The sequence below is a fragment of the Acanthaster planci genome, linkage group LG08, assembly GCF_054643075.1.
Source record: "Acanthaster planci isolate LZ-2023a linkage group LG08, COTS_SCS, whole genome shotgun sequence".
Taxonomy (NCBI): domain Eukaryota; kingdom Metazoa; phylum Echinodermata; class Asteroidea; order Valvatida; family Acanthasteridae; genus Acanthaster; species Acanthaster planci.
Genome location: NC_141784.1, coordinates 20,597,372 through 20,623,635, shown reverse-complemented (window position 1 = coordinate 20,623,635; position 26,264 = coordinate 20,597,372). Strand labels below are relative to the sequence as shown.

The 26,264-nt window shown below is 43.2% G+C and overlaps 1 protein-coding gene across 5 annotated transcripts in view; it reads left to right on the top strand.

Moving 5' to 3' along the window:
• Window positions 1–26,264, top strand: part of LOC110974937 (semaphorin-5A-like) — a 136,204-nt gene that overhangs the window by 53,551 nt on the left and 56,389 nt on the right. For all 5 annotated transcript variants that reach the window (XM_022226936.2, XM_022226950.2, XM_022226954.2 and 2 more), the window contains exons 5-8: window positions 7,759–7,821; window positions 14,134–14,232; window positions 14,526–14,739; window positions 21,201–21,289. In XM_022226936.2, the coding sequence (XP_022082628.1) occupies window positions 7,759–7,821; window positions 14,134–14,232; window positions 14,526–14,739; window positions 21,201–21,289 (465 nt within the window). The remainder of the gene's footprint in view (window positions 1–7,758; window positions 7,822–14,133; window positions 14,233–14,525; window positions 14,740–21,200; window positions 21,290–26,264) is intronic.

Sequence of the window (26,264 nt, the reverse complement as noted above, 5' to 3'; positions counted from 1 at the left end):
GTCCAGACTATATCCTCCATTCTCCAGTGTAGCAGGTGCATGTCCAAGCTGTGGACAATTTGCTGTAAGACTTGCTGAAAGTTTGCCTGTCTTGGTTTTCTTGTTGGCTTTTGGAGGATGTCCTGTGAATGGATCCCCAGAGGATGTGTAATAGAGCTATTTTAACGTGTGGCAATTTGTGTCTGTTTGTTTGTGCGGATGGGCTGTCTAGGGAAAGGACCTTTGGCCGTGTATGGACCATGTACGTGTACACATGTATGTGCCCTACCAGTGAGATTTTATATTGTTGGTCTTACAGAAAAAACATAAAAGAAATTTTGTATGGTGACTGTTTCCAGTAAGTCAGTGTTAAAGTTTTTGCGATAGATAAGTGTGTCTTGTTTTGTGATTTGTGTGTTGAGAACTAATTCTGATGTATGTGTCCAAGGTGACTCAAAACTGACAACCAAGTTGACGTTGATTTGATGTCCTTTGCTGATGCACCAGTCTGAAAAATATCCCATATCCTGTTTCCTGTTAGTTGGTACTATAATTACTTTGTATGAGGGGAGAGTTTCTTTTAAGAGATTGGTCTGAAAATTCCAGTTTCATTGAATACGTGTGGGTGTCAGGTTAAATGACAGCTGGAGTATTAAACGAGTAGGTTTCCACCCAGTGGGTTTAAAAAAAGAGAAATGACGGCATCTTTCTTTTCCTCTCTGGAGCTCAAAGATGTTTTCAACACGACAGACATCTGTCTGTCATCTCCCCTCCCAAGCTTGCTTCCGCTGGCCATTTGGCCTGGCTGTTTGACTGGCAAATGTCAGCCTGATCTTGAACTAGAGATGGGCCCGACCTTCCATCCAGAGAGTGGCATGGGCCTAGCTCTCTGTCGCTCTTGCCGCTCGTCGTCGGGCCAGATGTGAAATGCCGCCTGCCTCCTGGCCTGTTCCTAAGTTTGGAGTTGGATGAAACAGACTATCCTTGATAATTCGCTTGGCACCATGTGAAGAGTCGAAGCGGCCCTGAGGTGTGCTGACCGTAAGTGATATCACTGCCAACGCCAAGGAGCCCCTGATCTTAGCATTGCCGTGTCTGCTGCCGTTACCATCACGGAGCGGATACCAGCACAGTGCAACAGATTGCAGTGGAGGACAGGGCAGAGTGGAGATTAACTCAGGATGGGTACAAGGTTATGGCATTCTTACCCAGGGTCAGGTTTTTTCCTTGAATTCAGAAATCCAGGTTAAACAGTTTGTGCATGGTTAATTTTAGGTGTTCAAGGTGTAGGTCTTTTTATTGTGGTATTTATTCCATCTGACATTTAAGAGGGATTTTATATCCCATTCCAAGTGATGGCAAACATCTGTGAGGTTGGGTTTTGATGCAGTTGTGGACTGTGTACAGAATATGAAATCCACAGTGTATTTATAAGCGGCAAAGAGAAAACCATAAACTGGAAAAGGTAACGAGACAGCACGATGCACACCTACTGGGGTACTTGTCAGGCATCACAGACATTGAAATGGAAATGCGTGGAGATGCGCAGACCATAGACCTAGCCGTAGCTCCGGAAGCCCGTTTCGGACATGGCCCAAGCTAGAAAAATGATGTATGGCTGAGGTAAATACAGGTTACCATCCAAACTGCTGCGCATGACTTTCGAGGCGCATGACTGGTACTCGGCTCTGTCCTGCTCAGCACAGCATCAAGCCACTCCTTGTGTTTGGGTGATGCGTTTATAGGCGACAAGAAGAAAGACGGACAGACAGACCAACAGACAGTCTGTTAGTCATCCCTGGTGTGACATAAGGCATCTGCGGATTGTACTGTTGCTGTACATGTGTGCAACCACCTACAATGTATACATGTACCAACCAGAGCGAAATGGACATGAAGGATAAAAATGGAACACCTCAAGGAGAGAGGTCTTAAATAAGCAGGAACTGCTAAGTCTGTGGACAAATGGAGATTGGCAACAAGACTGGGACAGTTGAAATGTTGTAAGATCCTCGGAAATGAGATGATCCCATCTGAGATGCGGAGACAGTAAGCAGCAGTTTATTAGGGAGGCCTGCAGAGAGAAAAATAAAAGTGGAAGAATCCTAAGGATAGAGAGAAGGAAAACAGAGAGAGCCCTGGGAGTTGGGCTCGCCACCTGTCAGGCTGTGATGGGCCTGATGGACCCTGACATTTCTGGGCCCTGAGAGTGTGACATTTGCAGAGATTAGTCAGGTAGACCTGAGCGAGTACACCTGTCCATTGCCAGTTTCCCCCGTTGCTTTCATTTGGCCCTTCTCTGAATGTCACTCTGTGCCGCCTGGGTAACGGAGTCGAAGACAGTAAATGGAGTGAGGAGTCATCAATGGCCATGGGAATCGTGCCATCCACCGCAGACTAAATTTGTTGATTTTTTGGGAGGGCTGGTTAGTGGGGGCGGACATCTTGCTGTTGATAGTAGGAGAGTGGGTGGCGGTGGGAAGATGACCTGCCAGCAATGTGCTGGCGCGATCCCACGAGGAGTTGAAACTAAAGTGATGCATATCAGCCCTACATGATGAGAACATTACTATCTTGAAGAGGCGCGCTCATCGGACATGGATGCCGCGGGAAGCATTGGACATTGCAAGTATTTGCCAACATGGATTTTTCAGTGCGGGGGTGTGACAGACACGGTATTTCTGAAGTGAAACCTGAAGTTAACCTTGCATCTTGTCAGGCCTGTCATTGGAACTCTAGATCAGCACTTCTTGCACTCCTGTCCTGGAGAGTTTTAATGGAAGTATGATATCACAACGGGGATGGGGCGATTGGGCAATGGGTGGAGTTCAGTGCCATTTCCCTGGACTTACAGCCTGAATTGCTGCAAGGATCTGCTTTGATATGCCTTAAACCGTAAACTTCTCACAGCCATCCTACAGTGCAAGGGCGAGATCCCTCCACAGATTTCTACCAGACGTTATCACCAGCATCATTTGTCCAAACTCCATTTCCAGTCCAGAAGCTTACAACCTCTCAAGATGTCCATGCATCACTGATGCCCTGTCGAGCGTTAAGGCCTCAGTGCTGCAAAGTTGACCGATCCGTTAATCTTTTCCCATTGAAGGTGTGAAACATTCTCCTCTTGAGCTGCCACCAGCTGTTTGATTTGCTCAAATGTCTTTCCAAAAGTTGAGTTTGAAATATTCTACAAATTGAGGTTGTTTTCTCGTGTGGAGGCCAGTGCTGTGACATTGAGAACATTTTATCCCTGGGAAGAAAAAGTCTGCTGGCTTGCCCAGAAGCAGCTGGAGATTAAAAGTTCAAAGGGATTGCAACATGGGCTGGGTTATCTAAATCAGTTGAAGAAATCCAATAAACACTGTTTATGAGGGCGGAAATGGGACACTTTGCTGGAAACATCTGGGTTTAATGCAACAACCTGAATCTGTAATTGTTTGTTTTGTGGGGAACATAAAAATGAAAACTTGTTCAGTACTATTTGGGGGGGGAGCCCAGCAAGCGATGCAGCTGTCGCACAGGGGGAAGTTCAATCAGGTTTGGAACCTTGAGTGCAAGAGAGGTGCCAAGAGGGGGAATTCCAAGGGCTTTGGAAATGAGAGAGTGCGCCGATTCATTAGGCAGGTTTAACAGGAAAAAACAATTTCTTTGTTCCTCTCTGTTCCTTCCTCTCTCTCTCCTCCGAATGTTACGGAATTGTTTCTTTCTGTCGCTTCACCGAAAGGTTGTGGAAGCTGAGAAAGGTTAGAACCTTCAGGAGGTCGGAATGATTAAGAGAGAAATGACCAGGGTCAGACTGTAAAATTTACGGACGCATGCTTATGCAGATGAGTGTGAATCGCGTACAGTGTACTTTGTTGTAATTGAAGCCATGTTGGCCAGTGTGACGTTTGCAGTTATCATTGTATATTGTACCGGTAGGTTTTAATGGTTTCCCTCTGTGTATCTGGAGATGTATCGGTGTCGAGTGGCAAGTTTTGCGAGATACCAGCAGTAGAAATTGTGTCGGCCTAAACTACTGGCCGTCAGCCACCGTACCGCAGTGCACATTGGCCACGCACTGCTGTCTTGCTCCGGGCACGGCCATCAGCCGGAGTTGATTTCCTCCACTGAGGCAGTGATAGTGCAGATGTGTAACCACATTGGTATTTCTCTGCGGAATTCTACAAACATCTGCAAAAGCAAACTACTACATTTTTTTTTTTAAAGGGACCGATGGCTGGTTGAAGTCTTGACCGCAAACGGCGCTGTGCATACCACTCTCACGTGTTGCTAGAGACTGGTAAATTTACATCAATGTTAATGAGAAAGGCAGTAGACAGAGTCATCGCATAACATTTTGGGACATCAAGGGGAAGGGTGTGCTACAGTTTCCGAGATGGGCCTCATGTACATGTAAGGAGGGGCAAGGGTAGCTCTCTGGAGCCTTCTGGTGAACAGGAGGGGATATCTGGAGGAAGGAGGAATGTCAGGCTATGCTAACATGAACCCTGGTAACAAGGGAACTAATCAACACGAGATCCACGCAATACCTTTCTTACAATGAGGTTGTGTTGGAAAGAATCCTGGCTTGAATGCCCCTCTGGATGACATGTATGGTTCTGTTTTCAATGCGGAGCTGCTTTTTCAGGTTCCCAGCGTAAAAAGTATGGCGGCGTTTTCCTCCCATTGCAGAAAAGTGGAACGTTGTCTTGATTATCTTTCTGCAGATTTTTTCTCTCTGCCCTATGTGCTTTTTAAGGCATTTGTTGTTTCGTTATATAAAAAAATGAAGTGGGTCAAAATATGAACTGAGCCTTGAGCCTTTTTAATCCGTTAATATTCAAACTGTGAAATGCTCGGAGTAATTTGCACGCAACTGTTTGTCCCAAGCACAAGGAGCTGCCTTCTAAGCTAGACGGCAACAGCATTCCCTCAACTGCAAACGTGTATGGAGAACCGATAATTTTCTGCACCAATATATTGACTTGCTGATTATTGAGACTTTGTAAAGCATAGTTTTGGACCAACGTAAACCCCTCTCCCCTATAATTTGGGCATGTTTTACTCCACCATATGTTTGCCCGGAACCTCCGCCTCCTAAAAGCTGTAGCCATTATTTCAGCACCTGTTCCTCTGGCTTGGTATTCTCCTCAGTTTTTTTTTCTCTCTCTCTCGCTCTCTTTTTCCATGCTGTAATGTTCTTTCCATCTGGATGGCTTGGCTAAAGAGTATATGCGATGATCATTGCTGCAGGTAGGGGGCACCGCTGTCCTCTAAAGGTTGAGACAAATTTGTACAAGGGGATCGTGTTGGCGGTCTTTGGAATTGACAGTTTTTCTTTCCGTCTGTGGCATCAGATGAGCATCCCAGATCTAGGGATGAAATGTGTGATTTGTGGCTCCGTTATAGCGTAGCTCCTCTTCAAATTGTTATGCTGAACCTTGTACACGTGCATACTTGTGCATCTTGTGCCGACAGTCACATAGCTTGTGTGGTCATATCTGTTCTGCCCTATCTCGCTAATCACTATTTTACTGTGGATTTTGTTTTGTCAGTTTAACTGAGATACATAAAAATTCTCATCAAGGCAAAGAACCATTTCCTATTTGTCTCAGACAAAAGAACAAAACAAAAATTTAAATCCTTTGCTAACTTTAAAGAAGAATGCTGCCTGCCCAACAGTTCTTAGTTTTCTGATAACTTCCAGTATCTCACAATCTCTGTTGGGGTGATTATCAAACTTGAGCACTGGATACCAACACAGAGCGTACATGTTTTTGAGATGAGATTTCCAAGATGGCTTCTCTTAAAACTGAATGGCCTGTTTCTTGGCTGGCAGAAGTGTTCTTTGTAAAAGGTTGATGGCTTTCCGGTCTACTCATTTGAGGTCAGCGTTCCCCTTGAGGGGCCTTTGAAATTGATCCTGTCTGACTCCACCTAAAGCCCTGGACTGTGATTTTCGACCAAGTTCAAGAGCAGTTTTATCTGTTATCACCCTGCATTACTTTTGATTTCTGAGCAAAGTTGTGGTCACTCTGTCCCATAATAGTGCAGTAGTTTAGCTATATAGTTTCTGTTCCCCAGGGGGTGTAGATTACATGATCCGCTGTTTCTGTCCAAAGATTGGTTTCACTTTTTGGCTTGGTCATTGCAGGTTAAAAGAGTCCATGTAGCAAGATAGTGTAGTGTCTTTGGTCTTGTAACCAAAGCCCCATGAGATTTCCCAGACACCCCCCTCTATCGCGCACACGCTGGTCGATCAAGTTCAGAAGTTCAACGCTGCATTTTGTGCGCAGGTTCATCCCGGTGTAAGGCAGACCAGCGAGGGCACAATAATAGGCCAATAGAGTTGTCAGGTTAGATTAACTAAAGTGATTGTTACAAAAAACTGGTGCCTTTTTTGGAACAACAGCTACGCGTCTGGCCCATTGATCGGACTATCTGTCTGCTGGGACAGTTTCAGAACAGGTTTTCTCCGGGGAGAACAAGGCATTGAAACCAGGGGAACAAGATACACGTACACTAGAGGGTAAAGGATTGGCAGCCACGTCCCAAGGAAACAGAGAATTGGTGGGAAGGTGTTGAAGTTCCTAAGCATATTTTCCGGCAAGATTTCTGTGTGATGATCAATAGGCTTCCCTTGTATACTTCCTTTGCCCCTCTATCCACAAAGTGCACCCTAGTGTCCTCTAATAATCTACGTTTCCTCCAACTCACTTCACACGCGTCACAATATCTCAAGAGTCGGTCTGAACAGAAATTGGACCGACAGACTGATTTTGTCTATGCATCTTTGTTTTCAGGTTTACAAATGATAAATATAAGGCATTCGACAATCTATTTGTAGGTGTGGAATTTTTCCAACCGAAAGATTTATTTGAAGAGGCCACTGACATGGTGCTGTGCGTGGTTGAATTGCCTTCATATTTGGAGGCTCCAAAAGTACAGTTGTCAAAATGTGGAAATTGGGCAAGTTGTTGGGGGAAGGGACGGGTCCCTCAGATTTAAGCTGGTTGATGAATCACAGGGCATCACATTAGCAGGGGAGCATACATTTTCAGACATCAGGATTACAGGGCCTGCCAGGCGGGCACAGAGTGATATGGGATGTTGTGAACCCCCCCCCAATTCTTAAGGGGGGAAAATCTAGCAGTGGCCTGGGAGTATTGAAAGATGAGTTGTTAAAATGTGTTTATGCAAGGACAGATCTAGGATTTCCAAAAGGGAGGTGCACCTTTGGGTCAATTGCGAGTGTGCAGCGTGAAGTCCTCAGTCACAAATTAAATGCAACAGAGCCAGTTAAAATTAATTATTATGCAGGTGTTTAGGGGGACACCTGCCCAATGCGTACCCTCTCTAAATCCGTCTCTGTTATGTCAAATACATAGACATATGACAAATTGCTTTAGTTTTCTTTCAATAAATAATTTTATTCAAGATTGAAATGGTCCTGGGTGCTGTGCTCTTATTGGTATGTGTATTATTATTGTTCCTTTCCTTTGAGTTCATCTTATTCATTAAGACAGCTATTCCTCACATTTCCAACCAAAGTATCTCTCTTTTTGAAAGTGTTTCGAAAGGGCTTAAACCGGGAATGTTTTCATGCAACCAGAATGTGAAGAAATGTAAGAAAATGCATTTTTTTTATAAATTGATTTTCTTATGAACGTTCCAATTTACTGTTCAAAGAAAACTGCACCACGGTTTTATACCAGTGAATTCGCGTGTGACTCGTTACATAAATGTGCGATACTGTTTCAAAATGTTCACTACTGTCCCTTATTCTTTTGACTTCAGTCCACAGAGTGGAGACCACGGGAGCAGGACATAGACAAATGTCAGAGAAAAGGAGAATCCTTGGTAAGTTACGAGGAGGTTTTTAAGATTCTTAGAGGTTTGTGTCGTTTTTATTGTTTAGGAGTTGTCCTAAATCTGCCAGAAACATTCGTCTACGACATCTCACCTGGAAAGTTTTAAAAACAAGACCTTTACTTCTGTTGAAGTAATGGCAAATACAGTCATGTGCAAAAGTTTAAGACCACTTGGAATTTGTTGGGATATTTCTGTCACTGGGCTTGCATTACTTTGTTTCATTGAATGATTACATTGAATGGTTATAACATGAGAGTTGTGCTATGAGCCCCATTTGCATGAATTTTGTTGCCAAGGCAGGTCTTGTACGTGTGTGGCATTTGTCTGTAAGGCGGCAAGGGGAAAAAAGTCAGTCTTAACTAAGTAATCAGAAATAAAGGAGGGCACACTGAATATTAGACTGTTAACATTTCAAATCAGGGAAATGTAGTTAAACAGTTGTTCAACCAAGATACTAAGGGTACACATTGAAAGTAAACATAAATTGCCATGATCGATTGGTTTGAGTTGGGTTTTTCTTCAGGTTTGAGTGGTCCTAAGCTTTTGTAAATGTACTTTTGCAACTGTACTGCGAGCCATAAGGGCAAAGAAACAAACTCTTGACAGCTGGAGAGTTCAACCAGTGTGTCTTCTTTTCTAACAATTTGTCACACCGAGCCAAACTTGCCTTTTCTGTGGGTATTCTGTTTGCTTTTCTTTTCTTCTGAGCGCTCCCTTCATGTTAAAATTGTCCCTTTTCTGGAGAAAGAGAGAAAAAAGGAAAAGTACATGTACGTGTTGCTACTCCAGACCGTGTCTAGCCCTGATAAGATCTGAGCATTTTTCCAACAGCCTACAAAGAAAGGAGAGGAGAGGGGAGTCAGAAATGACCAATTTCCACCTTGCCGTTGTTGCCAGCAGGGAGAGTTCCTCCCCAAGACCAGATTCTCCCCCCCCCCACTGAAGAGCCTAGATTAGACGGTTGTGAGGGGAAAAAATACCCTGAAAAGTTTATTGCAGAGTTTTGAAACTTTCCAGTTGCCATCTGATGAACTACAGGAAATCCTGCTCTTGATGAGTGTCGGACGACTTTTTTTTTTTTTTTGATGTGCTTTAATAGTGCTGTAACACTGGCTTGTTGACTCCAGCAACATTTATGCAAGTTGTCTTTGACGCCCGGGGACAAACAACATAATCTTGCACAGTCTGCTCAAAGAAATTAGAAACACATAGGTGCTTTAAGTGAAACAGGAAAAACATTATGCGGTTTTGGGCTCGATTTAACAAACCACATCAACTGTTTGTCAGAACCTTTTACACGAATGTCTACTTAAACTTAAAATGCCGCTGCTGTAGAATCTGGGAAGAGTTTACTCAAGGTTAAAAAGATACACTTATCTTCGTAATTGAGAAATACACCTTTGACATGATATTTCCTGACGTGCACTTGCCAAACAAGAAGAAAAATTGTCCAGATTATTCTGCAGAACCTGTCAGCACCACAGCCTGGCATTTCCTACAGATGAGAAGTCCCCGATGATTGAAACAAACAGACACAACTGCCCTTCTGGCTCTTGGGAAAGTACCAGTCACCCTCGTCTCCCCCTCCCCCACCCCACAAAGAAAGGAAAGACAGGGGACGAAAAAAAAGAGAATCGCATAATCAGATCCAAGATGGTTGAGGTGTTAAAAAAGTGGAACTGGCCCTGCATAGCACAATACACAGGGGAGACAGCTGTACTGTGGGGCAGACAGTCACCTTGTACTTTTTAGGGGTAGTTCACAGGATTGGGGACTCTCTGCTCAGCAACGCACTCCCGATCCCCTGCCCAGGCTTACAAGCATGTAGTGCAAGAACACCCTTGGTCTGAATGCTCCGGTGAATAAACACATGTGCATTCATGTTGGCATGTGTGAAGCCTTTCAGTTTGGGTTCAGTTGACTACCAAGATGCTACTTATGCCACAGTTTATTTCATAAGTTTTGCGACAAATTCTGATGCATTTCATGAAAAATGAAGCAGAGCCATGGTCTGCAACTTGCGTAACAAATTATGACGTAATTGACGTGATCATTTTATGTAGCATGAGCTGTGCCAAACAAACTATTTAACGAACTAATCATTTTAGGATTCCGTATTGCTCAACTTCAATAACAAAGGTTTATATGAGAAATTTACAACTCCTGTTTGGCTGTGAGAGATATCGGAGATGTTTTGTCAGGGTCTGGCAAAACAAAGATGAAAACATTTTCAAAATGTCAGGTGAGGGTGCATTGCACAGTTGCGGCACAAGGTCTGTGCCGCAAGGCTTACGCAAGGCATAAAGTTAACGCAACGTGCTTTGAAATCAGCTGTGTACGTCTGGCAACTTGCGGAATTCCATCTTTTTCATATTTTTTTGGAAAAATTCTGGCCTTCAGCAAAAAACACCCTCCTAATGCCTCCCTGAGGGCGGATCCAGAATCAAACTTGATGGAGGGCAAAATTATTTTTGGGGGGGTTGGCCAGAAATTTCAGAAATTGTTTTATGTAACCTCGTAAGGCATTCCTTGTGTTGAGACTGTTGGTTTTTTTTTACACACTTTTAAAGGAAGAAAAAAGGAAATAGACCAGTAAATCGCCATCCTTATTATTTGTCAAAACAAATTGCTTTTTTGGAAGGGGCTGGTCCCTTCCCCCCCCTCCCCGATGATTTGCTAATGCACCCCTGTCCACATACCAATTTTGTTTTTTCTTTTTTTTTTTCAAAAGATTTGCAACAGCAGTCCAGATGTTAGCTGATAAGTTAAACCTTTGCCCGGTTCCACCTGTGGAAAACTATCTCAGTCCTGACACTTTGTTACGCCATTACAGTCTATTCACCTGGGCACACGCAATGCTGTGGTTTCCTGAAGGAGACTTCAACAGTGTCTTCATTTCGTTTCTGAAAATTGAAGAAACATTCTTAAATGGCAGTTTCCTGTGTTGGTCTTATTTTCTTCTCTTAATATCCAGATTTGGTAGCACTTTTGCTTCTCTCTCAAGAGGTCATCTGCCAACTTTGGGGGAAAAAATCAAGGCTGATTACTGATAGGGATACAGTTTTAATGTAGTTCAGTTTAAAAAAAGAGATGAGTGTATACGCCACCTGTTTGTGCACATTTTGATGAAATCGTTCCTGATTATTAACCCACACCTTGTGCGTGCACACCATTGTGTCAATGCAGGCTGCTCTGTTCCTACCCAGAGTCAGTATTCACCCAAGATGCTTCTGTAATCACTGCCCTCCGTCAGTAGGTCATAGTAGCATTCTTCTAGCCTTAGCTCCAGTAGAAATACCGGACTAAAAGATCACAGAGAAGAGCGTACTTTATTTACGTCAACTGTAAAATTTCCAGCGATTGGCTATTAGTTGAAGCATTCACAAGGGAGTAATAAACCTTTTGTGTGTTAAATTTGAATAAAATCGGATACACTGAGTTATCTGATTGCACATAAGCATACCAATTTGAATTCCTCAGACTAAAGATACTATTGCTGTACCTTGTGAATTGAGGCAAGCTTTTTGCGTAGCGATCAACATTTCTGGAATAGACTGGTTCCTTTGTGCCCTTCTTATCCATGGAAAATGGTGTACTGGTGCAAGCTGTCTCTGAGATAACTAAGCAAAAGCTTGGCCCAAATCACAAGGTATTGCAACAGTGTCTTTAGTGTGGAGAGTTCAAATTGTTATCCTCAGGTGAATTTAAAGAACTCAGTGCACCAGATTTTATTCAAATTTAACTGGCATAAGGCTTATTGCACTCTGCTTCCTAGAAAACTTGCTCCTGGTAAGACCTGGTTACAGCTGTTGAGTGAAGCTTACCTACTGTTGCCATGACGCATTGTCCAGATGCATGTGTTTAAACTGGCTGTCACAAGGGTAATTATTCTCTTGTTTTTAGCATCCCTTCATTGGCAAGGATTACTAATTGCCTGTGTGGTTGACACATGACTTGAGCCAACAAATTAATAGCTTCTTTCTTCTCTCGAGCTAAAGTCCAGCCCGAATAATGATGAGAAGTCAGGAGTCTTCCTGACAGGAAGGGGCACAAAACTCAAACTGTCTGGTCTGGCTTCCCAACTTGCAGACTGTGACTCACCGATGTGGTCAGTGGGTCAGGCCAAAATTATATACGAGCAAGGACTTGACGCAGTCAAATCATTCCGGCCAGTCTCAAAGAGAAAGCTACCATCATCGGACCACTTCTTGAAAGGACGGTCATTTTACCCCTATGAGTCTTCTGTGTCTTTGTGAGGGTGGAAATTCCTTGTCCACCTGGAGATGTTTCACGGCCTGTGGTGGAGAATCACCAGAGACTTGGATCTGATCTTCTGAGAGGCTGGGTTATCAAGGATTTCTGGTGAATCCAGAACCTGTAACTAACAGGTGTACCATTGTTGCACTACTTGTGGAGATTATACTTGGCTACGGCCCTGGGCTTAGGGTCCACGTTGGAAAAGGAATAGCCCTTAGAGTGGCTATTATGAATACATCTTTGACTTGGCTTATCATATGCAGCAAGGTATGAGACGGAGAGAACCCCCCCTGCTTTGTGTTGGTCATTGTCTCGCAGGAATCTGGGGAATTCCTTTCAGACATCTTGGGGGATGTGTTAAGTAACAATAGTCTGGAATGTGGATAGGGATTGGACATGTTGGGGGGGGTACCCCTCGGTCTCATTTCTTGATGGGTATATAGCTTATTGTCCTGTGAGTTGTTAGGCTGCCCCCCAGTCTGGTCAACCACCTTGAGTGATTTCACAAACCCTCTGAGCTTGCCCTCAGCGTAATTAATTACTGGGAAAGTGGGAAAAAATGCAAGGAAAGAGGCAGAAGAGTTTGAGTTTTAGATTGGGCGCTGAAGGGAGAATGGGTTTTGTAGTCACTGTGGAAGGTGAAAGGGGTTGAAGCTTTTCGCACTTGACCATCCCGGCCAGCCTGTTGCAGTCATCAGGTAGAGTCCCTCGGTGATTGGCTCTGTCCTTCCTTAATCCCCTGTGAGTCAACCGTGGTCATCCATATCAATTAACACCTATACGTGTTGCTTCCAGTGTGTCCTGTTATTTAGGGGAGAGGAGAGAAACTTATCACCCCAGGGACCTGACAAACCGGTGACCAGAGAAGTCAAATCAATGTCTAGTTTTTCTTTTTTCTCTCTCTCTTCAAATCTCTGCCAACTCATCCCTGGAGACATATCACCTGCAGGGTTTCCAAATTGTCTCTGACACTTATTTTCAGGATTTTAGGGAAGGAGTTGGGGGAAAACGTACCCACCGGGAGAGCTCCGGTTGCATGCTCTGGGGCGATCTCTGCTCCATTGCCTTTGACAGTTCGAATCGCTCTTGACGCCGAGGGTCGGGCTTTAATTTGGCTCACGCACACACTTCCACAAACAAATTAATCCAACCAGTTGGAGCTTAATATTCTCTGCCAATACTTTAATTTCCACTTAAGATTGGCAGTGTGATGTATGAGGGATATAAGCAGTGTTGGATACTGGCAGGTTTCCAAAAAGTTTGATACCTGTCACGTTTTTCAGGTAGGACTGTGCCAATTATCTGAATATCTGAATATTCAATCGATTGTTGAATATTCAAATATTACTTTCCAAATTTGAATATTCGAATGCAAAATTCATGAATAGGAAGGAAGAATTTACTTTTGTTTTAAGTGAGAAGAATTGCACTGTGGAGGCTTGTTTCAAGCACATTCAAATGAAAATTGACAGAAATCTTACTATTAAAAAGTAAATTATACATTAAAAGATTTTCAAGTAATAGAAATTTTCCACAGGGCAAGGTGTATTTTTCGTCTTGCTGAATCGTGGCTGGAGATACTCCTGGACATGTAGTGGTTATAATGTGCATGGTGTGCATTATTGCAACAGATTTTAGATATGGTTTGTTCTTCAACAATCTGCCAGTTAGTATGACTGAATATTTGGATATTCAATCAAATTGAGGTAAAATATTCGAATGGTGACTTATTCGAATTGACTTAGTCCTATTATCAGGTAGGAATAAAGTAGAAACTTCCAACATTGAGTATTCGTACCCTATGCAAACATATCTTGATAATTTTGTCGTACTTGCTGTAAAGAGTTGTTAAGTTTGAAGCCAATTGATCATGCCTTCAAAGTAGTTTATAAAATCCTGTTTTCAAAGGGAAAAACAGTTGTAATGAAGAATGTGTACAATAAACAATGTTTCATTACTCTTTTAAGCAGAGTTTCAACTGTTCATGTTCAAGGAGAGTCACATTAGTCTGAGGATCTCTCCTATCAAATCTTCTCCCTTCAGGACAAGTGTTGCAACTACATTCGGGTCCTGTTGCTTCGAGGGGAGCGGGTCTTTGTCTGTGGTACCAATGCCTTCTCACCGGCATGCACATGGAGACAGGTACACCATTAACTGCATCATATTTGATATTACTCAGTTCTGTTTGATACAATTTAAGAAAATGCAATGCTTTTAATGATTTTTTTATGTTGTGAAGAGCTGTGAACAAGTTCCAATCTTAAGTCTTGTTTTTCAAAACCCTATAGTTTAATTTATTGAAATTGAAAAAGAAATTGGCGTTGTATTGGAAAATATTTAATTCTGCCCCTAGAAATGGTGGAGACTTATTTGTCATACAGTTCATAAACTTTATATTAAAGATTGTGTGTCCATCTTTGACTCTTCCCTGACAGAAATCCAACCTAAGTGCGATTGAGGAGAGTGTTACAGGTATTGCCCGCTGCCCCTATGACCCCAGCAGCAACACGACGGCGCTTTTCACACGAGATGGCGACTTGTACAGTGCCACTGTCATGGACTTTACGGCACGCGACCCCGTCCTGTACCGCACCCTTGGCAACTCGCGGCCATTGCGCACGGCCCAGCTGAACTCCAAGTGGTTGAATGGTGAGTAGCAATCCTCTATAGATGCTTTTCACGGTAGCCATCTTGTAGGGCAGTTCCACAGGGAAACCTCCTTTATGCTTACCCTGAGGAACAAAAGCATACACCTGCAGGATGGCAACCATACAAACCTTAGACACAAAGAAAAACTTGACCACTTCCTGCTTGGTTGAATTTGCATGTGCGGGGTGAGTTCCCGGGGGATTTTCAAGATTTTCCATTTTCAAAATTCTTCAATAATTCACAACTTCATTGACTAGACCTTTACACCCACATGAATGACTGTCTGGTGGCTAGTCTAATCTGACAGGCAACCTCAATTGATGCATGAGTATTTCAGCCAGGCCTGCCGCCTAGTAAAGAGAGCCCAGATTGTGCAGTGGTGCATAATTTCCTTTGTTCCCAAAATAGGCCCAGTGCATTGCTGAATGCCAGTGGCATCTTTTCAAATGCGGCCGGACTAGCGTGCAGCGGTACTGCATCGCTCATCGCAGGAGCACTGGAGTGCTTTTGGCCCCACTGATAATCTGCTGGCACTGAATGCCTCAAACAGTGGTATACTGTTTCAAAATAATGACGGATTACCTCCGCTAATGCCAGCTGAAAAATGGCAATTCCCAGTAGCTTGGTCTTTTGTTCCGAATACAGTCTTTTGTTACAAGGCCCAGCTCTTTTGTCCGATTTCATTTACCCCAGCTGCGCATACAAAGCCAAGGTGCCCGTTCCGGAAACCCTGGGGGCAGGTGGTTAAAAGGCAATGAGTTATAAGAAATACACATGTACGTAAAGCCCTGTCAGATGTCTCGCTTTGACCTGTGCTGGGATCCATCCACTGTCCTGGATGATCGAGGTTGCTTCCAGCACGAGTGGAAATGATGCACCCTTCCCCTTGCGAGACTTTGTCCCAGTTGCGACAATGCACATTTTCAGTTTCATGTCTGAGTAATTGGGATTTCCTAGTCTGGTTCCCTGCAGGGGATGTTTTGACCACTGTCAAAAGTGCATTTCTGGATGCACTGCCAATTTAAAATTGAACAGCCATGGTGCAAACAATATTGTAGGCTTACAATTTTGTTCTAGCACCCTTGTTTTGAGAGCTCATTCTTATTAACCACTTGCCACCGGGGTTTCCGGTACCGGACACGTCTTCTTTCTACACGTGACTGGGGTCTCCGAAATCAGACTAAGGGAACTGGGCCTTCTAACAAAAGACTGTACTTGTAACAAAAGACCAGGCTGCTGGGCATTAGCAACGTTTTTCACTCTCAATAGTGGAGATAATCCAGCCTTGTTTTCATACAGTGTACCACGGGTTTGGGGATTTAGCACAAGCGGATTACCATCAGGGACAAAAGCACTCCACCACTGCAGCGGTGAGCCACACGTTACCGCTGCACGCTAATCTGGCCCCTATTGAAAGAGGTCAGCAGTGCACTGTGCCAGGTTTGTGAACAAAAGAAAATGACGTAACACCGCACAATCTGGGCTTTTTTTACAAGGTTGCAGGCCTGGCTGAAATATCCATCATCAATAGATGTTGTCTGTCAGATTAGAGTAGAAACCAGATAGTCCTTTGTGTGGGTGTAAGTGTCCAGTAAATGAAGATATGAATTTCTAAAGATTTTTGAAAACAGAAAAAAACAAAGAAAATTATCCCGTCCCAGCATCTTCAACATTCATAAATGCCCTGGTCCAAAGCGGTTAAGCTTTAATTCTAGGATTTTATGATAAATGCCTCACGGAGGAGAGTCTGGTACAAAAACACATCCATTTCGGATGACAGAAATGCCGTGTGTGTGTTTATTTGGGAGGATGGAAAACAAAGTCAGATATTTTCATTAAAAAAAGCAAGTCAGTTCCAAGCCAATTTGGCTCACTAGGCCGTTGTTTATCTCTGGTTTCCTTACCATGAAATGACTGAGCCAGTCCATCACAGGTTGCTTTCCAGCTAATACTGGTCCCTATTTATTCTCCTGGATGGAGGGAGGTGGGCAGGGGTGAAGGGGCTTCCCCAGGGCCACAGCATACTGCCAGCAACTGGATTCGAACCTCCAACCCTATGATTGCAGGCCATAGACCCTAACCGCTTGGCCACATGCCCCCGATATTTTCATTGGCTTTACCAGAAAAAGCTCCATGACTTTCTAGAGCTTGAGACAAAAAAGGAGGATTTGGGAGAAACAGCTTGTCTGTGACTGTGTCCAATTTCTTGGCAAGGCTGGAAGTAGCCCGCTGGTCTGTGGAACCAACCAACCAGCAGCTTTGCACTTTTCCCATAGATTCACACATTATTTTCAGCTGCTTGCCAGGAGATTTGAATGCAGCCTGTACCCCAATCAACTCCTGAAGTAGTTGGCAGAGTAAGTGTTGCCTGGTTCAGCTACTTGGCAATGAACTAGTTTCAATGTTTGGTAGTGTTTATTGAGGTTTCCTTCTTCCTTGTGAGTGCATTTCAACATGGATCACCAAGCAGTGTAAAAAAGCGGCAAGTTTTCTCATGGGCTAAGCTGTTAGGTTTCCTGAGTGCCAACATAACTCTTATTGAATTGAAGAGACACCTGGTTATTTTGGCTCTAGGTCAAGTTACCCTTTATGAGGCTTTTATTCAATGAAGAGTAACCTTTGAATTATTTTAAATCCTAATCAAGCCGACTTCCAGATAGATAGAGTGATATCCTTAATGGTAACAGTAGAGGGGAGAATGCACATGAGACAACATGTTGTAAATAGGCTAAACACAGAGTTGTAAACGAAGTTATTTAAAAACAGTTACCTGTGTTGGCCTGTGTGGTTTCACTTGATGTACCCTCTGTTGATGGTGAATGGAAAGTTGCAGGCTGATTTGGTTACAAACATTCCAATTTAGTGTATCACGAAAATGTATTGTTGCCTCCTGCTTTATTTTCACTGGCAGTTAAGTTTGTACCGAAGGTGGGGCAGAACCATTTTAAGGTTTGACACCTTACTGGGGATTATGCCTGTGCTTATGCGTACTTTCTGTTTGGCAGAATTTGCTTGTCAAACTGATTGCAAAAGTGCCATCAGTGGCTAGAAACTGTCCACCAAAAGGCGTGCTTCCAAAACTTGCAGATTTTGAAAACAAGACAACCACAGGGCAACAGTGGGCAGAAGAATTATTTGCTTATGCTGTAGGCCTCACAAAGTGGAAAGGATTTAATGCCACCCTGTTCTGCCTAAGAAAGGTGTCCATTTTGCCTGCTAAATTTTAGAAGAGTTACGGGCAGCTCACATGAGTCTAGAAGCATGAAAGTAAAAAGTGAGTTGTCACTCATGTGTAGTCATGGCCCGAGCGACAGCCTGGAAGGTAATGTGCAGTCCTGTGGGAACAAGGGGGGAGTGGCTTTTTGGGGGTTTGGTAAGTTTCGATCCTAATCTCTCAGCTAATCTAATCAGAGGGTGTAGTGGTCCGGTGTCCTGACCTACATGTGTGGTTTCGGTAAAAACAGCTCCCCATGTCCCTGTTTACAGAAAATAGGGGGGGACTCCTTTCCTGAGTGGCTGGGCATCTGACTGTTGACTTTGGTACAGGTGTTCGTGCCTGCAGCCGACAGGAATCTACCTGTGTCTGGCCTACTTTCCTACTGCCTGAAGGTTACTATGCCTCTACTGCACATGCTTTCAAAAAGTCAGTGGGTTTTGTAATGTAGTTGTGATGCTTCAGGAATGCCATGTTTTTACAGTGTTTAAGTTTTGTTTTGGTCTCTGATTGGACTTTGCCAATTTGCAAAGAATTTTTCTGCAAACCTTGGTAGCATTCATCAGGCCTACATGATGTATTTCAGAAGAATCATAGTGAGGCGTTGGTGGTGCTTTTGTAGTTTGTTGTTGACTTTTATTGGCTCGAATCTAGTACAGTAGCGATAACCTGTGAACCAGAATTTTGCCTTGGAATGAAAACCCCATCAATTCTTATCTGCTTGAGTTGTCCTAACCACCAGCATGGTGACCATCACGGTGACATAACGGATTAACAGATCGGCAGGGCATAACACAGGGAATACCCAGGAAATTTGGCTGTCCACTTGAGCCAGGGGGTTTAGGACGACAAAGTGCAGGGATTAATCCCTGACTGAGTCATATTGTGACATTCCTGACTTGTTGGACTATTTGAAACCATGGCTTCTTTGGCGGTGGATGGGGTGGGATTGAGGAGGGGAACAGCAGTTTGGAATGACACTCAGAGGCTATTTGTGCGGTAGATCCCAGTGGCATGCATGTACAAGACAGGCTGAGATTTGCAGTTGATTGCAGAGTGGAGAAGCTCAAATTTGGCTTACATTGAGAAGGATGAGAGGGCTTAACTTACTTAAACACGTGCTGCTCGCCTGCCGTTCTGTTTGGCATGAATTGAACCAAGTCAATATTCAGAGAGACTGTGATTACACTGTTGGGTTCCCTCCAGTAAAATGAATTGAATGTTCTCTTCTGTGCCAACTCGGTCTCAGAACGGAAGGACTAACCAAATAATTCAAAGCCACCTTGCAGACGAATCACAAACGGTGGGGGTGGGGCTGGCTGGAACAGCGGCGAAGGAGACCCAAGGAGACCGCGCACTCGTCTGTGGGTACAGAGTGGAAGGAGAGGGGAAAAACGGTGATAGAAGTGCGACGGGAGGCACGCAGCCATTTGTATTTTGGGTAATAACAGGAAATTTTCAATTTTCCCTGCCTGCTCTCCCGTGGGTCGACGTGCAGCTCTCGGCCGGTCATAATACAGCAAAAACAGGACTGAGCTTCAGCGGCACATGAAGCGGCCTCACTCGCTTCCCCACCCCCACATCACTCTATGTTTTTGCTCTACCTGTGGCGGCTTAGACTAAAAGGATATCCTCCGTGTCCTTAAAGGAAGATCCATTTTCTCCTTGGCATTACCCTTCGTGTTCCTTCTAATTTATGAAAACCGATAACTAAGATTAAAGTTATATTTGTTTTCAGTAAAATTATCATTTTCTTCAACACCCGAATGAAGCCATTAATGATTCCTGCATGTTCAATACTGGAAAATAACAAAATTGACTTTTTCGAAGAAAAAAGTGGAGTCAAAATGCAGAATTATCTCCAAGTTCTTTTCGCATTTTTAAGCCATGAGAATATAATACAGACAACTGCGTGTGTACTTCAGAATCATCGCTACGAAGCAATGTGCTGCATGCCCAGAAAAGTAAAGGGCATAATTTGGTTAGCCCAAAGTGACCTTTTTTCTCAAACTGTCGAGTGTGTGTATTGGGGAGACAGAGCTAAATCTGAAGAGGAAAAGAAATAGTGCAATTTCATCCCTGCGTCTTAGTTTAGCGGGGCCGTCCACCTCGCATCCAGTGAATCATAGCAGATGGATGCGGCGTCACCTGTTTCAAATGGATCAGTCGTGGAAGAATGTCCTACACCGATACTGTTTTGCTGGCAGCACACACGTGGCGTTGTCATAAAACGGCGATTTCTTAATTGGACTGTCATTGGTTAGTTTGGGTTCTTCTTCATCAGTTCGGACATATTGCGTGTGCCGGGGATCGAGGCTATTTTGGATTGCGAACTGTTTAAATGAAAGAAGAAGGCTCCCCGGAAACGGCAAATCTCAGTGTGGTTTCTGAAAAGCCCAATCTTCAGATTTGCTGATTTGTGTTTCCACTCTGACCAGGACACGATCATTGCTGAATTGTTCTAAAATTAGATTGAAGGGATTGATACAAGTTGTTCCACCATGAATGCGAGTCGGACGTTTTATGGCCTTGTTTTTCTGACAGAATTAATAATGAAAGAAATACTAATTGAGTCAGTATGTCAGCTCTCTGTTTTATGAAACAACTTATCAGGGGAAACTGACTAGGTTCTTACAAATGATTACAAAGATTACCAAAACATTTGATTGGAGGGGGACTCGAACCTGCAGCCTCCTGAATACCTTACCAGTGCTCTACCAACTGAGCTATCCAGCCCTATGTTGGTGACTCTTCCCATTTTCAATATCTTTGGTTCGGGGGCACTCTGTTTCCAATCACCCCTACTCTGAGCAAACTCAATGAACTAGGATGAGGGCATCAAAAGTCCTTTTCTGATTCACTTCCACATCTGATGACAAGATGACTCGACTGTGAATGGAAAGTGCATTATTGCGCCAAACATGCTCAACTTACTTCAAAACTGGGCCACTTGGCTATTTCCGTAAACTCCAGAACAGGCACATCACCGAGTTTAACTTCAGTGGGCTGTGAGTAAATGAACTATTTCCCCAGAAAAGTCTGCAATCACTAGACAGCAATATTCAACCTTTTGTCATCCCTATTGACCTGTCATTAACAAATATTTCTTTCAATCAAAACTCTTGACGTTAAAGAGATTCTTTTTTTTCCTCATATACATTTGTTCTTGAAAATTTGAAAATTCACTTGTTTAATGCAGGTTTTCAATTCAGGCATTTATGAGCATTAATGTTTCCTTGTTTTACAGAGCCTAACTTCATATCTTCGTATGAGATTGGGCCATGGGTGTACTTCTTCTTCCGAGAGAGGGCTGTGGAATTCTCCAATTGCGGCAGGGTGAGTTCTTCCATTTCTCTTCCCCCCCCCACTAACTCTCCAACACAGCCCCGTCACCTGCTTGTATCCTCACGCCAATCGAATGTTCCCTGGCATTTTGACGGAGCCCCTTTCCTTGCACGTGCACACGTGTGGTTGCGACAGCCCTGCGTAAGTGGAAACGGCTGTCTTTAAGTAGTCTTTCCTCCAGTGCTTCCTAGTGTTATTTCCAGGTAGATACACGGGTATGTGACTGTTGCCCTTGTTGCTGTTTGTTGGCTGTGTGGTGTCATAGACATTTAAGATGCATGTGCTGGTTGTGTTATAGTTGTAAGGTCTTTTAAGGGGGGACAGGCTGCCATGTACCCTTATTGTGATGGTTTCCCAAGTTTGTTCTGTAGGTTGCAGTGTTGTAGTACTTTACTCACACTCGAGTACCTTTTTCTCTACTCATACTCATGAAAATGTTCTCGTATGTTTACTCTCGAGAAAAAGCTGAAAATTCTGGAAGCATTTAGAATATAAATTACTGAGCAATAAGTTTCTTTCTTTATTTTGAGGCATTGTTTGTCAATGATGTGAGCTGTCTGTAAGAGTCAAAACTGGAGAATTTGGGGGGGCATACAGAAGTGGTAAGGTTAGTTGCGAGGTCTGTGCAGCTTTCAGTACGCTGCAGATATTTAGTCGAGGAAATCATTATTGATGGCATAGTATGATCAAATACTGTGCAGTTTGTAATTGGAGCAGGTCAGTGTCTGTACGTGGCCCTTGGAGTTGGAGCAGGTAAACCAGTTATGTGGCCAACAAGTAGAACCGTTGAATCCTGTGCAGCAAGTTGTAGTCAATTTCAGTTGCTTAGTCAAACTCTGGGTCAGTTTGAACTCTGAGCACCTAGTGTACTCCATCCATAATAATACTAAGGGTGGAACATTTAGATGTTTAAATGAAAAAAAGATCCAAATCCGTTTCCTGATTTTCCCAAACATTGAAACGGAACTTTGGCTCTGTTAGAGCTTTGACGTTTTGATTGAAGCAATCTGGCATTCATTTCTACCTTAAACGTTGCCTGTAAAACGTAATCTGATTTTCAGAACACTTTACTGCTCAGTCATTATCAAAGGAATACCACGAATTCATTACTGGAACTGTGTATCAACTATTTACATTGTATACAATTTGTTGTGTTTAAAGTTTTCAATGACTCAGTGGTAAAGGTGGGATGTTTAAAAGGTACGGAATAGTTTCCTGAACGTTTTCCAAATTAAACGTAAAATTTCCACCCTTAAATACGTAGTACTTAAATAATGCTTTGCAACCTATGAAAAGCACTTTCACGAATATAACCTCTGTGTACCTTGACTTGAGATCAGGTTTTGTGCAACAGCTTGAGATCAGTGGTATCCTTTCTCTGTGCTCACAGGGACTCATTTAGGCCACTATGGGGGGCAGACAGACAGTCAGTTGTGAAGTTTGATGCCCAAGAAAAACAGCCACCACGGTACTCTTTGGGTTCAAACCCCGATACCATCACAAGTCAAACACTGAACCAAGGTACTCGGTACACCATCAACCCATCTACACTGGGACATCATGTCCAGGGGACATCATGTTTGGGAATTGTCATTATCTTTAGTGTGATAATCTAACTAGGGATTGAAGGAGTTCATGCTAGGGGGAATGGATGTAAATGTTCCCCCTCCTGGGATTGAGTGTAGGAAGTGGGCAAACAAGATGGAACGTGCTGCAAGGAGTCAGTAGGCACACTCTCCACAGAATGCTCCTGGCACGGCACGTGAAGTGCGTGGATTGAGGGGAGAGCAGATTTTGTTTGCGTTGGTTTCCCTCTCAGTGGGAATGTTACTGGCTTCCTTCTCCTGTCCTGAGGGCAATCGATAGAAATGTGATACCTTGCACCCCTGAGATTCCCAGCCAAGAAGCATTGGGGGAAGGGAGAGGGGCTCTCTGTAAGGATTATCTGGGGGGGGAGGTAAACTTGTTTGTCGGCGTGGTGGGAGAATTGATGCCTGGGCTGCTCAGTAGTCGTAATCGATTTAAGTTGACTGGATCTGTTCCGGGGGGGTCCTCTCTGTCCTCAAAACAGCCCTGAGAAGATATCCTCGGAATCTTCTTTAAAGAGGTGCTATAGAAACAATAGATCAAATCGAAGAAATGAAAATAGGAAAAAAAAAATCACCCCACGGTGACACAACGTTGCAGGGAAGGGATAGTTCTTTTTAAGTCCTTCCTTCCAGAAAGTTTCCCTATTAAAATCTCATTTATCATAATTTCCTGCAGCTAGGAAGTAAAAAATTTGTGTTGCTCTACCACTCCCCCCCCCGTACCCTTGGATAATTAATAATCAAATGAACTGTCTCTTATGATATCTTTAGGACTTGGAAACTTCCACAAATCATCTCCGATCCCCCTCCATCACCTCCACTCATGCTGGCCAACGGCTCATCGACTATTACAACTTCCGTTTTTTCCCCATTTTGGCTAACCCAGGGATTTGTTGCCCTGAGTTACAAGTCAGTTTTCCCTTAATCCAGGCTTTAAATAATTTCAGAGATCCCACCTTTCATTTTTTGTTAATCCCTTTGCGTTTGGGTACCCTTGCTTCCTAATGAAACCTGTGGCATGGAGCTGCCTGGGTTAATCCCACTTGTGAAGATAAAACCCCTTCTGGCATGTTTTCAAATACAGGCAGAAACAGCACAGTGACATTGCTTGAGTTGTCTGGAACGTTGGTAAGACCAGTGCCAGTCTTTGGGCCTTCTGTACTTTTTTTCAGAGTGACAGTATGGAATTAAAAAAGTGTGTCTTTGCATTTTGCACACTTTTGTTTATTGAGTACCAGATGGTTCCCACATCTGAGCCTTCTTCCACAAGTTTGCATATTCCCTTTTTGTTGTGGTCGTTTTTGTGTGTTAGTTTTTGAGCCAAAATGATCCATAACTGCTGTTTGGTTGCTTCAGTGATCCGATTATTGCATAAGGGGTATCACAGTGTTTTAGCACTCGTATTTAGTACTCGTACTCGAGTAATACTCGAGTACAATTTTCAGAGTACATGTACTTGTGTCTTACTCAGTGTACTCGAATTTCCGAGTACTCGTACTCAAACAACAGTTCTTGTACTCGGGCTGCAAAGTGCTCCGAGTAAAATTGTACTCGAGTATCAAGTATCATACTCAATTAACAGTAGTCGATAAAAAATCCTTTAAACCCCGTTACGGCCATTGAAATACAACCTTACATGAAAATCGATCCTCGTTGACCAATATTAGGTACAGTCCGACAAACACAAGTCCTACACATGTGCCGTCTTAGCCAATTACGAACTTGAAATGCCAGTGTACTCTTAGTCTTCGTTCCAAGACTTTCCTGTTTATTCCGTGAAACGAACCATCACTAGACGTAATTCTTGAAGGGGCACTGTCACTGTGTATCACCTTGTAAAGTGCATGCATCTTGGGTCCAAGACTTGTAACACTCACTTTAGTTGTAGCTAGTCTGGTTCCGGCCCTGACATAGAAATCTAGAATATAGAAAAGCACAGGCATAAGAATATGAAGTCTGGAAAGCAGACTTCACCCATCGACATTTACTCGTTCACGTCATGCGTGCATAAGCTAATGCATCATCACAAGTCAGAGTCGTACTGGTACATGTACATTGTAATGTACATGTATATTGTTTCAGAATGTTGTCTACGTATTTTTTGGTTGGCTTGACAATTACACAGAGTTTTAGCTGGTAACATTTGTTTTTGAGCAAGGTTTTTTTGGCATTTTGTACTTAAGCAGCTTATTCTTGATGTTTTTACATTTTACCTTGGAGTAAATGCTTTTACTGTTGTTGGTGCATCAGAATTGATGATATTTCTCATGCCTTATAAACGTTGTTCTTCTGACATCTCCATGCCCTGATTCAATGCTTTTACTGTTTGTGCATCAGAATTGATGATCCTTCTCTTGCGGTATAAATGCTGTACTTCTGTGTTTTGCCAAGGAGCCTATTCATGTACACAGTTTTGGGACTAAATCTAATCTGCAACTTTACATAAATACTGATTTGGGAATGCTACGGCAGATTTTAATAAAAACAATCAGTTGCAAAAGAGTTTGTATATCCATTGTTCATATATAAATTTAAACATTTTGACGAACAAATTTGACTATTTACTCAGACTTAAAGTACTCTGACTTGTACTTGTAATTCCAAGTACTCATACTCATACTCATACAAGTACTTGTACTCAGGTACAAGTACTCGCACTGGGAGGTACAAGCACTCGTAATGGGAGGTACAAGCAATCGTACTCGTACTCGGAAGTATAGGTACTCTTACTCAGAGGTATAAGTTCTCATACTCTTAGCTACCATTGCTCATACTCTTACTCGGGGGTGCAAGTACTCTTACTCAGAGGTACAAGTACTCATACTCAGGGGTACAAGTACTCGTACTCAGAGGTACAAGTACTCATACTCGGAGGTACAAGTACACACACTCAGAGGTACAAGTACTCATACTCGGAGGTATAAGTGCTCATACTTTTGAGGTACTGATGCTCATACTCTTACTCGCAGTTCAAGTACTCATTCTCATACTCACTGGTACAAGTACTTTTACTCAGAGGTACAAGTATTTGTACTTGTAGGTACAATTACCTGTACTCCTGTACTTGAAAATCAGTTTTTGCACTCAGCTGGTAAAGCAATCAGACTTTCAGGCACTCGGAAATTTAAGTACTCAGCAATACGCTGTACTGGGCAAACAGTACTCAACTATAGCACTCTTGTATCAAGTGATGAGCCCTGTTATCAGCTCTATTGGGATTTCTCTGGGATGCCATTTGTGCATAATTTCTCGAGCCAATAACAAGAGTGCATTGTGCATTCTAAAGATTGCACTTCAGGTTGCCAGGAGACAAAACATTCACTGTGGTCCACAAGTGATGTTGTTGTAACCTCCCCTCCCCTCCCTTCTTTTGATTG